This window comes from Pelecanus crispus, chromosome 1 (assembly GCF_030463565.1).
Source record: "Pelecanus crispus isolate bPelCri1 chromosome 1, bPelCri1.pri, whole genome shotgun sequence".
Lineage (NCBI taxonomy): Eukaryota > Metazoa > Chordata > Aves > Pelecaniformes > Pelecanidae > Pelecanus > Pelecanus crispus.
The window spans coordinates 78,266,841-78,279,446 of record NC_134643.1 but is presented as its reverse complement, the minus strand read 5'-3'; the positions used below and the strand labels follow the sequence as shown (position 1 = coordinate 78,279,446).

Sequence of the window (12,606 nt, the reverse complement as noted above, 5' to 3'; positions counted from 1 at the left end):
AAACCATCAAACACACACACACAGAGCTGGCCAGAACTTTCCATGTCCCATAGTCAACCCCCCTGTGCTCTCGCCCTTAGAGACACACAGGTGCTCTTGCACCCAGAGCTGGCCTTTAGGGACCCACTCATAGTCCTGGCTCCCAGGCCACTTTGCGTACTCACAGGCTGGTCCACTTGATCTTTGCTAGCCATTGCACACTTGCACACCCACACTCACTCCAGTTGCTGGCACCACGGACACACAGACCCTCCGACCCACGGTCTGACCCCAGTGGCTGCATTCACACCCTGATATGCACATGTGCACCCAGAATTGAAAGCCCTCACCCAGGAAGGAGTCAGAAAGGAATTTAATAAGACAAGAAAGACTGCGCTGATCAAGCACAAGGTATGGCCAGACAAGCGTACTGACCAGCAAGCTATTTACCTGTGTCTGGCCCTTGTTATCCCCTTACACTTCTATTTTCCCACTCTTGTTCTTCCCAAAATCATCTAAACCCCTCCCTTGCCCCGCCTTTGGTTCCTTTGCTAAATATCTCATAATAAGTCCTGTGCGGTTCCAAACTCTTCTTCCCCTGCACCCCATAATATGTCCCACTGCTAGACAGCGACCCCCTTAGTCTGAAAGGTGATCTGGAGAGCTGCTCCTGGTGACTGTGGTGATGAGTTTCATGCCTGGACACTGTGACAGCCCTGGGAGGGGCCCAGGCAAGGTGCTGGCTCCTCCAGAGTCCTTGATCCGGGATCCTGCCTGCCGTTGTGCTCCTGTGCTCCCCTGGGCCTGGGCAGATGGGCCTTTGATGGGCTGATGGTCCCTGTGATTGGCCTGGGAGTAGCCTGGCAGGGTAAATTTGGGCTCCCCTTCCTGCCATTGTCCCTTTGAGCTTTTTGTGGGCGTGCAGATAAGCTTTGTCACATAACCTCACAACCTGAACATGGGCTGTGGTTTATGATGGGGCCCTGTGGGCACTGTGGCAGCATGGAGAAGCCAGGATGCTTTTTTAAAGATGACCTAAAGGCATAAATCAAGCATGCAGGCATGAAGGAGAGTTCAGCATGCAGCTCTGCCATAGTACTGTCCTGAGGCTCATGGTCTGTTGCCTTCCCTGTCAATGTTTTTTCTTCTTTCCTCCCCTTCAGATCACGACGGTTGTCTTGGGAGAGCAGGCTCTGACGGGAACGAGAATGCTCAGGATGTCCAGCTGCCTGCTAAAACTGACCAGGGTGGTGCTGAGCCACAAGCTCAGGACTCTGTTTATCCTCACCTTTAAGTTCATGTCCTTTGCCTCCATCATATTGTATTGGAGAATCACGGAGGACCGTAAAGGCAGGGGCCATGTCTACAGCTTGCCTGTTGAAATCCATTGTGCTCACTCTGTGCCTTCTCCTCCCCACGCCATTGCTGGTGGGCCTCCTTCTTCCCCAGGGGATGTGTTTTTTGTGGAGACCTCGGAGCGAACTAACCCCAGTTACCTGTTCACCTGCTCTGTGGAGTCAGCAGCCAGGATGCACCCTGGGACAAAGGTCGTGGTACTCATGAAAGGTTTGGCAAACGGGAATGCCTCATTACCCAACCACTGGGGCTTCTCATTGCTGAGCTGCTTCCCTAATGTGGAAATCCGTCCCCTGGACTTGCTGGAGCTTTTCTCTGGAACACCACTGGCAAAGTGGTACTTGCAGGCTCAACAGCGCTGGGAGCCTTATTTCTTACCCGTCCTGTCTGATGCCTGCAGAATTGCCATCATGTGGAAGTTTGGTGGCATCTACCTGGACACAGACTTCATTGTGCTTAAGAACTTGAAGAACCTCACCAATGTGCTCGGTACCCAGTCCAAGTATGTACTGAATGGGGCCTTTCTGTCCTTTAAGCCCAAACACAAGTTCATGGAGCTTTGCATGAAGGACTTTGTGGAGAACTACAACAGCTGGATCTGGGGGCACCAGGGCCCACAGCTCCTAACGCGTGTCTTCAAGAAGTGGTGCTCCATCAGGAGTCTTCGGAGCAGTACGAGCTGCAAAGGAGTGAGTGCTCTGCCCCGTGAGGCTTTTTATCCCATTCGGTGGCAGGACTGGAAGAAATACTTCGAAGTGGTCAGCTCCTCGGAGCTGCACCACCTCTTCAATAACACCTATGCAGTGCATATATGGAACAAGAAGAGCCAAGGGACAAGGCTGGAGATCACATCCCAGGCTTTGCTGGCTCAGCTGCATTCTCACTTCTGCCCTGCCACGTATGATATCATGAAGAAGGACTCTGAACGACAGTGACTCAAGGGTCAGCTAAGAGATGTTGCCCGGGAGCCCACAACTCTCCAACTGTTCCATCACAAATGAACCTGCTTTTGAAGTCAGGTGGTGGGAGTTGAGGATAAAAGCCAATTTTAGGGTGTAGGTGGAGCCTGTAGCTTCAGCCGATGTCTGTGCAGCTCTTTGTCTTGACTTTAACTGCCTACCAGCAGCATTTTGTTTCTCTGTAGGACCTTTCTTCTGCTCTGCTTGGTCAGATAGAGAAGTCTCAGGAGGAAAGCAAATGCTGTGCCACTTGTGGCAGCCTCCATCAGCCTTTCAGAGGAGTAAGGCCCCTTTCTATGGCTGTAAACCTGGAAGAGGCTTTTGTAGAAATGCATATCTGCATGCCTGATTCTCAGGACTTCTGAAGTGCAGTCCTCAAAGCAACAAAAGGATGGGAGAGCAAAGAACAGCAACTGAGAGGGAAGTTAGGGATGTGCTAGAAGAGGTGTCCTGAGAAAAATGTAGGGGAAAACAGAGGAGAAAGGGCGGGCTAAAGCAACCTCTTTATTTTCATTCCCTTCTCTTCTGAAGGCTTTGGTGGAGAAGACTTTCTCATGTCTGGTTTGAGCAGGGAGAAGGATGCTGCAGTCTCTGTTTGATGTCATAGATCTGAAGACATGGAAATTTGGTGCAAATCAGAACATGAGAGGATCTGAGGCCAGGTCATTGTTTAGAAGGAGCTCTTGTGCAGCCGTGTTTTATTTTGTAGTAGTGGCAAATTAACACCCTGCAATAAGCAGGAGAGCTCGTCCAAATCACTCCTTAAGTTGCACCTGACACTGGAAGAGCTGAACTATCTTTTACACTGAGTTTGTCTCTGTAATCAAATATCCGTAACAGTGTCTAAGATGCACCAGATCTTTCAGCACTTGGATGGATCCTAAAGAAAGGCATGGTATTTCCAAGTATTTCCAAGGTTACAGAGAGCTTGGTAGGGAACCCGTGCTGTCTAAATTCAAGTCCATTTATGAGTCATTTATGGTGGACCTCTTCAAGTAGCCTGGAGTACTCCTGCAATTCACTGTCTGGGAGTACAAATCTCTTCTGGGAGGTCCTGTGGAGGGCAGTGGAAAGATTTACTCTTCTCCCTGAGCATCTTCTTGAACTGCAGTTGAGAAAGTTAACATATCTCTTGCAAGGCTGTGTTGTGCCTTTGAGGGTTCCCATGACAGAGGCAAGTTTGTTGGACAAACTGTGGCAGAAAACTCGTCCCTTGCCTTGATGGTCCAAAAGGACGTATTGATGTTCTTACAGTTCTTGTCGGAAAATAATGGAGAAGGAGAAGTGAGAAAAAAGAATAAGGTCAAGACCATCAGCATGATTACATCTGGTCCCCACCACACTCTATAAAGGGGATTGCTGAGGCACATGAGCTTGGCACTGCGATAGGGTTAATACAGATGGGCAGAGCATCGGCCATCCCCTCTCCTACACTACTAAGAGATTATGATCTCACTGTAAAATCTTTTCTGCCTCCAGTGTGCCTCCTCTCCTTTTGCCTAGGAACAGCAGTGGGGTGGTCCAGTGGCCCCTTTGATGACCACGAGTCAGTCAGATCTTCAGTGTCACCTGGCCCCAAAGTGACAGCTCTTTCACATGGTGCTCTCTGCAAGTCCTCTGAGTGTGACTCAAATGATTTCTAGATCTGCAGTTGTCTGAGGCCTCTTCTATTTCCCAGGTCAACCATAAGCAATGTGAAGTTTGCTTGGTTTAGCCAAGGCAATGGTCAAAAACATAAAAGACTGTGCATGCAACATTTTGCCGTTTGTCTCAGGTTTATTTGTCTCTTCTTTGATGACAAAAATTAGAAAGAAAAATTGCCCATCACTTTTACAAAACAGTTCCCTGTCCCTCAGGGAACATGACCGTGGAAAGTTAAGGAGGGTGCGGCCTTTTTTTTTTTTTTTTTTTTTCTTTTTCCTGAGCTGTCTGGTGTTGATCGGAGGCCAGTGCTCCTTTGATTGAAAGCTACCTGCCTGTGAGTCACACCCTGTGGGCAGGGTGCGAGGTCAGTGCACAAGTAGCTACTCTGGAGTGAAGAAGGTGTTGGAAACACCCTTCCTGTGGCTGGCACCACATGCGTGTATGTATGTAGTGCTGCCCCTTTGTTTTGCCCAGCTTTATGGTATATTCTGGAGGCATTCAGGATTTGGAATGTCTGCAGCTCTCCCAACACTGAACTTCTTTAAGAACAAAGACTTTGTGGGGAAAGAGTAGATTTTCCTGACTCTATAAGCATTCTTCAACACACTAAGTGGTATAAATGGATGCTGTTTTCACTCCCTACATTCCCTGTTACTACCCTGTGGGTTTTTTTAACTGCTTTTTTTAGAAGCAGTGCAAAATTGTCAGCCCTGGCCTAGTGTGTGGTCAGTGAGGCATGGTTTCTCCTTCTACTGGTTCCTTCTGTTTTGGGACCTTTGGGCTAAACAACAGAAGTCTTAGTGAGCTAGGAATCCCTATCAGAGATGGTTGGTGATCATAAAGGCATAACAGAGGACTCTACTGTGGCAATACCATGAACTGATGATGGAAGTGTTTGGGACCCACTGCAATTAATATCTGGCTTGATGTACCACTGCTTATTCTAGGAAAGTGCCTTTTTGGATAAGTGGAGTGGTTTTTTTGTTGTTGTTTTTCTTTGGTTTTTTTTTCCCTTGTAGAGTCAATGTTCCGAGGTTTGATAAGGAGAGAATCAAACCAAAGCAGCCTTTGGCCTTTTCCCCTTTGTCTTGTGAAAGAAAAATAAATACAGTTTTTACTCTTACTTCTTTCTGCCAAGATGTTCCATTTTGTTCTGCAAGGCGTTGGTGGTAGGTCTGAGCAATCTGTTAGTTATTATGCAGAAAAGTATTTTAAAGTTGTGTCCTGAAGTGACTCACTAGAATTAAAAGCATGGAATGAACATGAGACAAGTTGAGCATAAGCACATGTGGAAAGAAGGCTCTGTGGACCATGACTACATGCTATCTTTAGGACTTGAGCAGAGGGAACAGAGGAAAGCACAGTGTGTGGTACTGATTCCTAATCCAACTAGGTATTGCCCCATCACTCATGACCTGCAATCTATCTGAAGCAAGGCATTTTAGTCTCACTCTGAAGGTCTGGATGTTATGGAATAGGAAACTCCATGAGAAATTGTGTTACTTTTTCCCTGGGTGATGGGCTACAGCCTCCTTTAGTAGTAACAGTGTCTGTGCTCTTGTAGACCTAAAAGTGGAAAGCTTGTCCTGCAGCCATTCATTTTCACAGCCTTTCAGAGCCTGATCATAGAATAGAATGCATTATAGAATCATAGAATGCTTTGGGTTGGAAGGGACCTTGAGATCGAAAGACCCTGGAGTCCAGGGCAGCATTTTGAGAGGCTGTGAAAGGACTGGTGGGGTCTGGTGTGCAGAGGAGTTTTATTGTGACTCCTCAAGTCAAGAGGCAGGGAAACAGTTTTCCCTTGAGGTGTAAAATAGTTGCCTGTCCTTTCTTCATTGCTGATACGCAGTCAATGATGATGGGAAGTGGTGAGAAGGCACTAGCTGTTTCTTGCCCTGTCTTCTTTGTCCTTGAGCTCATGAAGGTTAGCTGGTACCCAGGTGTGCAGCACATCAAGGAGAGAAACCAGGGGTGGGGGTTGGAGACGCAGAATTGGACAGTGCAACAGGAGTAAGGAAGGATCAGTAGGGTAATCCTGGACGTGGTCTCCTGGGAAGAAACTGAATGATGATTATTTTCTCTCTGCTGGCTGAGAGCGCTCCTATGCCAGGAGCTCTTGTGCTGGGGGGATCTAGGATGTGTGGTAAGTAGTAATACTCTGTAGGGCTCTTTGTTCCCCTGTTCTTCTCCCTGTTTCTTCTCCCTCCCCCCCACAGTCCAGGAAGGCTATGGTGCAAAGAAGGTTAAGAGTGCCCTTCTTGGGGGAAAGTGCAGTTACCTGCCTTAATTACATACGTGTTGGGAGCTGAGGTCTGCCTAGGGCTGGTTTGTCCTCATCAGGAGAGAAGAGGAAAACCAAAGCTCTCCACATGCTGTTTGGATATGCCATTTGTGAACATGGGCACTCTGGTCTTTCTTATGTACTTCAGGTTCATCTCCAAAAGTGTTTGTGACCATTCCCTGTGTGCACTTGGCTTGTGGCCTCTCTGGTACCTTCTGTGTAACCATGCCTGGAACGTGGATGAATAGGTGTAGTCCAGAATGGAAAACTACAGGAGGAAGTCACTTCAGCTGCACCCTGCCTTTACAGCTCAAGCTGAGATCTTGACCTTTAAATTTGTGTATAATGATGGGGCCAAATAGCAGCTGCCATGGCACTGCAGTATGCTGGTAGAGGTATGAGAAGTAAGAAAGTTCCAGGGGGGGAAATTAGGTAGGCACATAAAGTGTGGCAAGTTAAATATGAAAACACCATTAGGCTATAGAAAACGTTGTTTGAAAAACAATTAACAAAAGATATTAAAGCTACCAACATTTTTTTTTTCCCCCGAACTGTAGAAGGAGCAGGAAGCCTGCTAGAGAGGCAGAAGGTCAGTAGGAGATGAGAGATTGAAAGGGAGTTCAGAGATCAGTTTGAAGCAAACCAAAATTAATTTCTGCATCTGGCTACAGGTAAGAGGAACTTGGGGATGTTTCTCTACACTGTAATCCCTCCTTGTGGGGGATGCGTACCACAGTCTCTTCTGCATCACCACATCCATGGAATACATGTCAGGACTGAATGAACAGACAGATGATGGGACCTGATGGGATGCACCCACAAGTGCTGCAGGAGCTGGCTGATGTCATTGTGAGAACTCTCTTTGTTATGCTTGAAAGGTTGTAGAGATCAGGGGAAGTGGAAGGAAGCAAAAGTCACTCCTATCTTGCCTATCTTCTAGAAGTGCAAGGAAGAGGATCCAGGGAACTACAGGCCAGTTAGTGTCACATTGACCCCTGGGAAGGTGATGGAGCAAATCCTCCTGGAAGTCATGTGCAAACATATTAAGGACAAGAAGGTGATTAGGAGTAGTTGGCATGGATTTAAAAAGGGGAACTCATGTCTGGCTAAACTGATAGCCTTCTTTGATGAAATGACCAGCTCAGTGGACAGGGGAAGAGCATCAGATATTGTTTATTGTGACTTTAGTAAGGCTTTTGACACAGTCTCTGCAACAGCCTCATAGGCATACTGATGAAATCTGGACTACACAGTGAGGTGGATTTGAAAACTGACTGAACTTCTGGACTTGAAGGATTGTAATGAGTGACACAAAATCCAGGTGGAGGCCAGTAACTAGTGGTACACTCCAGGGATCTGTGCTGGGGCCTGTACTGTTTAATGTCTTTATTAATGGCCTTGACAGTGATGGGATGGACTGCCACCTCGACAAGTTTGCAGATGATGCAAAACTGGGAGGAGTGGTGGATACACAAGGTGGTTGAACTGCCTGTCAGAGCAACCTCAACAAGCTGGAGAAATGAGCCAACAGGAATCTCGTGAAGTTCAACAGAGAGAGATTCAACTGGTGAGAGGTAACTCCATGCACCTGTGGACAAGAAGTTGACCAGGAGCCAGCAGTGCGCCCTTGTGGCAACGAAGGCCACCAGCCTGCTGGGCTGCACTATGTAGAACAGCATTACGTGCAAGGTCAAGGGAAGCAATCCTTCCCTGCTACTCCGCACTGGTGAGACACATCTGGAGTGCTGCGTCCGGTTCTGGGCTCCCCAGTAAAAGTGAGAGACGGGCATACTGGAGCAAGCCCAGAGAAGGGCCAGTAAGATGAGAAAGGGACTGGAGCATGTGCCATATGAAGAGAGGCTGAGAGTGCTCTGATTGTTTATCTTGGAGAAGAGCAGTCTTGGGGGGTGTCTTGTCAAAGTGTATAAATAGGTGATTGGGGATGGGTGGGGTAAAGCAGACAAGCCAGCCTCTTCTCTGTGGAATCCAGTGGCAGGATGAGACACAATGGGCACAAAGTGAAATAGAGGAAATTAGAATGAAAGAAATGGTGGTGAAACGCTGGAACAGGTTGCCCAGAGAGGTTGTGGAGTCTCTGTCCTCGGACAAGGTCAGAAGCCAAGAGGGCACGGTCCTGAGCAACCCGCTCTAGGTGACTCTGCTTTGAGCAGGGGGGTTGGAGAAATGACCTCCGGAGGTGCCTTCCACCCCCAACCCTTCCGTGATTCTGTGACTCAATGGGGCCTGACCGGAGGCCTGGAGAGCTCCATCGATGAAAGGGCTGGGAATAGCTTAAGGTGCTTTCCAACGTTGGCATGTTACGAGTCCATCCGTGGTGCTGCAGTGCTTGGAAGGATTTGGGGAAGGGTGAGGGGCCTGGGAAGCTACAGGGCTACAGCTACAGAGCAATGGGCCTGCCATTTGTTGCAGGCAACTGAGTAGCAACTGCACTAAACCCTAAACCTAGTGGCTGTACGGCTGAAGGTGGTGTTTTATGAACGCATCAACGTATGTTCTGTAAGGGAAGGTCAGCCGCCATTGAGCGCAGGGACAAGGGGGAACTCTGTCATAAAATGAGGGACACCTGCATTTGGCAAAGTCATTCAACGAAGTATCCGGCATAAGAAGGATTATTCCCAAATGGATGAGTAAATTAACTGGTCGCAAGAGTGTGTGTTCAACAGAGTATTCAGAACTGAAGTCTTGGGGTGGGAGGAGGCAGCTCTGTGAAACTCTCAGCTCAGTTCTCGTGGCAGCCACCCAAGCAGCGTGAGCACTGGGAATTCTTAGCAAAGGAGTAGAAAACAGCAAAACGGTTTCCTGCCACAGTATAAAGCTTAGAGTGTAGCGATAAGCATTTTCCTTTTCCTTCTTTTTTTCTCCTTTTCCTTTTTTTTTCTTTTCCTTTTTTTTTTTCCTTTTCCTCTTTTTTTTTTTTTTTTTTTCCTGTTCTTTGCTGGTTCATTTCAATTAGACAGGTCTTCACAGCACAGCTGCATGACCCATCAGCTGCGTGACCCTTCTTTCAGCCAATGTAGTCGCTGAATGTATGGTGTCACATCCTCCCTGATCTGCACGTTATCTGCATGTGTTTAGACTCCATCTTTCACCATTTCTTTTCACAAAAAGGAAGTGCCAGACTGTAGAGTGATAGGTGCTCTCAGAGACACTGACCTCTTCAAAATCTTGTCCAGCCGAGCAGTGACTTCTGTGGTGTATCGAAAAGCAGGGACAGGTGAGTACTCTTTGCAATTTCTGTGAGTGGGACTTGCAGTTTCAGAGGAAGGTAGGGCGCCAGATTTCCTGTGTTTGTTTTGTGAAATAAGTGGCCTGGCTAATGCAGCGTCTAAAATGTCCTCTTATCCGGTACAGAAGCAGAAATGTATTTCTAAATATGTAGAAGTGCAATTGTAGTAGAAGTTCCTCCTCTTACTAAAAATATGCCTGTAACTTTGAAGCTTGCTCCCTGTTAGATTAGAGCCAGGCTTTCCTGCCTTCTCTACAGCAAAGGCTCTGTCCCCTCAAGCCTGCACCTGCTTTCTCTTGTACAGCTTACCAAGCTAAAAATGATTTGCAGGATTCAGCTGGCTGCGGTGTGGAGGGAGGGGGAAATAGGTATGTAAAAAGCAGGGTGGGTAACACCCGCAGCACAAGCTGGCATGTTGCTGCAGCAGAAAATAATATTCTGGGAAGCCAGAGCTGATGATTTGTGTATCGTCTGCCTCTCTGCTGTACGCCAAGCCCCAGTGCCTAGTGGAGAGCGGTGGCTCCGTGCTGTTGCATTTGGAAACCTCCTGGTGCGGCTGACGAGTCATTGTCTGGCTTCATCGAGAGTTTAGTATGGGAGCCGGTCGCAGTAACCAGGGGTGAATGAGCTCAGCTCTGCATTGACCTGAAGGCCCTGTGCCAATTTGGAGAAGCCAGGAGACTGTTTCAGAAATGACCAAAAGGTTTAATTTAAGCATGCTGCCCTGAGGTGAAGGAAGGAGAGTTCTGTTCTGCTGTGGCACTGTCCCCAGGCTCGTGGTCTGCTGCCTTGCCTTTCAGTGTCTTTTTCTTCTTTTCTCCCCTTCAGATCACAACGGTTGTCTTGGGAGAGCGGCCTCTGACGGAAGCGAGACTGCCCAGGATGTCCAACTGCCTGCCAAAACTGACCGCAATGGTGCTGAGCCACAGGCTCAGGGCTCTGTTTATCCTCGCCATTTCATTTGTGTTCTTTGCCTCTGTCATGTTCTACTGGAGAACTGGGGAGGACGCTGAGGGCCAGCTCTACAGCGTGCCTACGCAAAGCAGGTGTGCTCAGGTTTTGCCTTACATTCCCCACCCCACTGCTGGTGGGCCCCCTCCTTCCCCAGGGGATGTGTTTTTTGTGGAGACCTCGGAGCGAACTAACCCCAGTTACCTGTTCACGTGCTCTGTGGAGTCAGCGGCCCGGACGCACCCTGGGACAAGGGTTGTGGTGCTCATGAAAGGTTTGGCAAACGGGAATGCCACGTTACCCAGCCACTTTGCATTCTCGTTGCTGAGCTGCTTCCCCAACGTGGAAATCCGTCCCCTGGACTTGACGGAGCTTTTCTCAGGGACGCCTCTGGCAAAGTGGTACCTGGAGCCTGAGCACCAGAAGGAGCCTTATTTCTTACCCGTCCTGTCTGATGCCTGCAGAATTACCCTCATGTGGAAATTTGGTGGCATCTACCTGGACACAGACTTCATTGTGCTTAGGAACTTGAAGAACCTCACCAATGCCCTGGGTATCCAGTCTGAGGATGTAGTGAATGGGGCCTTTCTGTCCTTCCAACCCAAGCATGAGTTCATGGAGCTTTGCATGCAGGACTTTGTGGATAACTACAATAGTGAGATCTGGGGGCACCAGGGCCCGCAGCTCCTAACGCGTGTCTTCAAGAGGTGGTGCTCCATCAGTAATATCCAGAACAACATGAGCTGCAAAGGGGTGCGTGCTCTTTCCCCAGAAGCTTTATATCCTGTTTTCTGGTGGGACTGGAAGAAGTTATTTGATAGAATCAGCCCCTCGGAACTTCACGAGCTCCTTAAGAACACCTATGCGGTGCACGTATGGAACAAACTGAGCCACGGGACAAGGCTAGAGATCACATCCCAGGCTTTGCTGGCTCAGCTGTATTCTCAGTTCTGCCCTGCCACGTATGAGAAGATGAAGAAGGAGTCTGAAGAGCAGTCAAAGCCTGTAATGTGACCTGTGGGGCCCTTGGCTGCAGGGAAGTTCCCCACCCTGAAGGAAACTGAGTGCCTTTCACCTTCCACAGAGTTGGTTTCTAGCGCACAGAGCAGGTATTCTGTGTGACAGACATCTCAGTGATTTTGTACCATTTCCGAAATCTGCCTCAGATCCTCCGTGCTTCAAATATACACCAGAACCTGAGTTTGGACTCTCTTGTTGCTCTCTGTAACGTTTCTAAGTATGTAAATAAAAGCCAGCCAGTGCTGTAGGACATGGTTTAGAGGAGCTTAGGACCAAAGTCCCCAGGTGGTAAAGATTCTCACAGGTGGTGAAGTTCTGGGGGAGACTGTGAGTATATGAACATTGCTTCAATGAACGGAAACCATTTTCAATCCCTGCTCGTCTCAGTGTAAATTTTTTCTTGTTTTCCAAAGGTACTTTATTTCAGATGATCTTTTCTACTGTTCTACATTCTCCAGCGATAGGCCGACTTTTCTGGTCCTCTTCAGGAAAACAAATAGCCAAAAGCACTTCTTTTACCAGCGTGGGGAAATGTGACAGGTGTTGAGAACAGTACTCTCCTGGTGAGTCACTGCTTGGAAGTAGAAGTGTCCTTGTCTAAATGGCACATCTGCAACACCTGAGGAATATGTTTAGGATAGCAGTGGTGGTAAAACAGTTGGTAGGCTGTTGGTGATTAGAGGGTATTTCCTTGTGGTTTATTTGCCTCTTACTGCTACATAGGTAAAATAATATGCAACGCACAGTAATGCAGCTCAAATTTAAGTTACGCCAACCTTTCTTCCTCACATCTAGGGTCATACGCTTTGTGACTAAATCATTCACTCTGGTAGGTACTTGGACGTGAATCTGAGAAATGGTCCTTTCGTCTTTGTCAGGAGTGTGGTTGTACACCTTTTCTTAACCTTGTGTATTTGCCTGATATGGAAGGGTTCTTCGTAGAAGTATGTCCATCAAATTTTCCCAGGATTGGTCTGGGAAAGACCAGGCTGCGCAGAGATGCAGGATGCTCAAATGTGCAGGTTGTCATGCATTTCTTGTAACTCTTGTTTCAGACTGGATACCAGCAGTGCCATAGTGAAATACTGACATCTCTATGTGGTAACTTGCCGTGGTTCTGATATGGAAAAATGATCAGTCACTAACGGTGCGATACCTTGACCTAT

At 48.0% G+C, this 12,606-nt stretch overlaps 2 protein-coding genes across 3 annotated transcripts; both read left to right on the top strand.

Annotated features, from left to right (window-relative positions):
- The first annotated feature begins 1,145 nt into the window (after positions 1 to 1,145).
- On the top strand, positions 1,146 to 2,598 carry LOC104024717 (alpha 1,4-galactosyltransferase (P1PK blood group)). The gene has a single exon (XM_009482390.2). The coding sequence runs from the start codon at positions 1,188 to 1,190 to the stop codon at positions 2,268 to 2,270; it is 1,083 nt and encodes a 360-aa protein (XP_009480665.1). The 5' UTR covers positions 1,146 to 1,187; the 3' UTR covers positions 2,271 to 2,598.
- A 5,588-nt stretch (positions 2,599 to 8,186) lies between these two features.
- Positions 8,187 to 11,628, top strand: LOC142593163 (lactosylceramide 4-alpha-galactosyltransferase-like). Of its 2 annotated transcripts, none has more exons than XM_075706725.1 (2): positions 8,187 to 8,240; positions 10,342 to 11,628. In XM_075706725.1, the coding sequence occupies exons 1-2, from the start codon at positions 8,230 to 8,232 to the stop codon at positions 11,432 to 11,434; spliced, it is 1,104 nt and encodes a 367-aa protein (XP_075562840.1). In that variant the 5' UTR covers positions 8,187 to 8,229; the 3' UTR covers positions 11,435 to 11,628. The 2 variants fall into 2 exon arrangements, with proteins under 2 accessions (XP_075562840.1, XP_075562849.1); XM_075706734.1 differs by lacking the exon at positions 8,187 to 8,240 and adding an exon at positions 9,432 to 9,457 and having other exon boundaries at positions 10,298 to 11,628.
- The last annotated feature ends 978 nt before the right edge of the window (positions 11,629 to 12,606 follow it).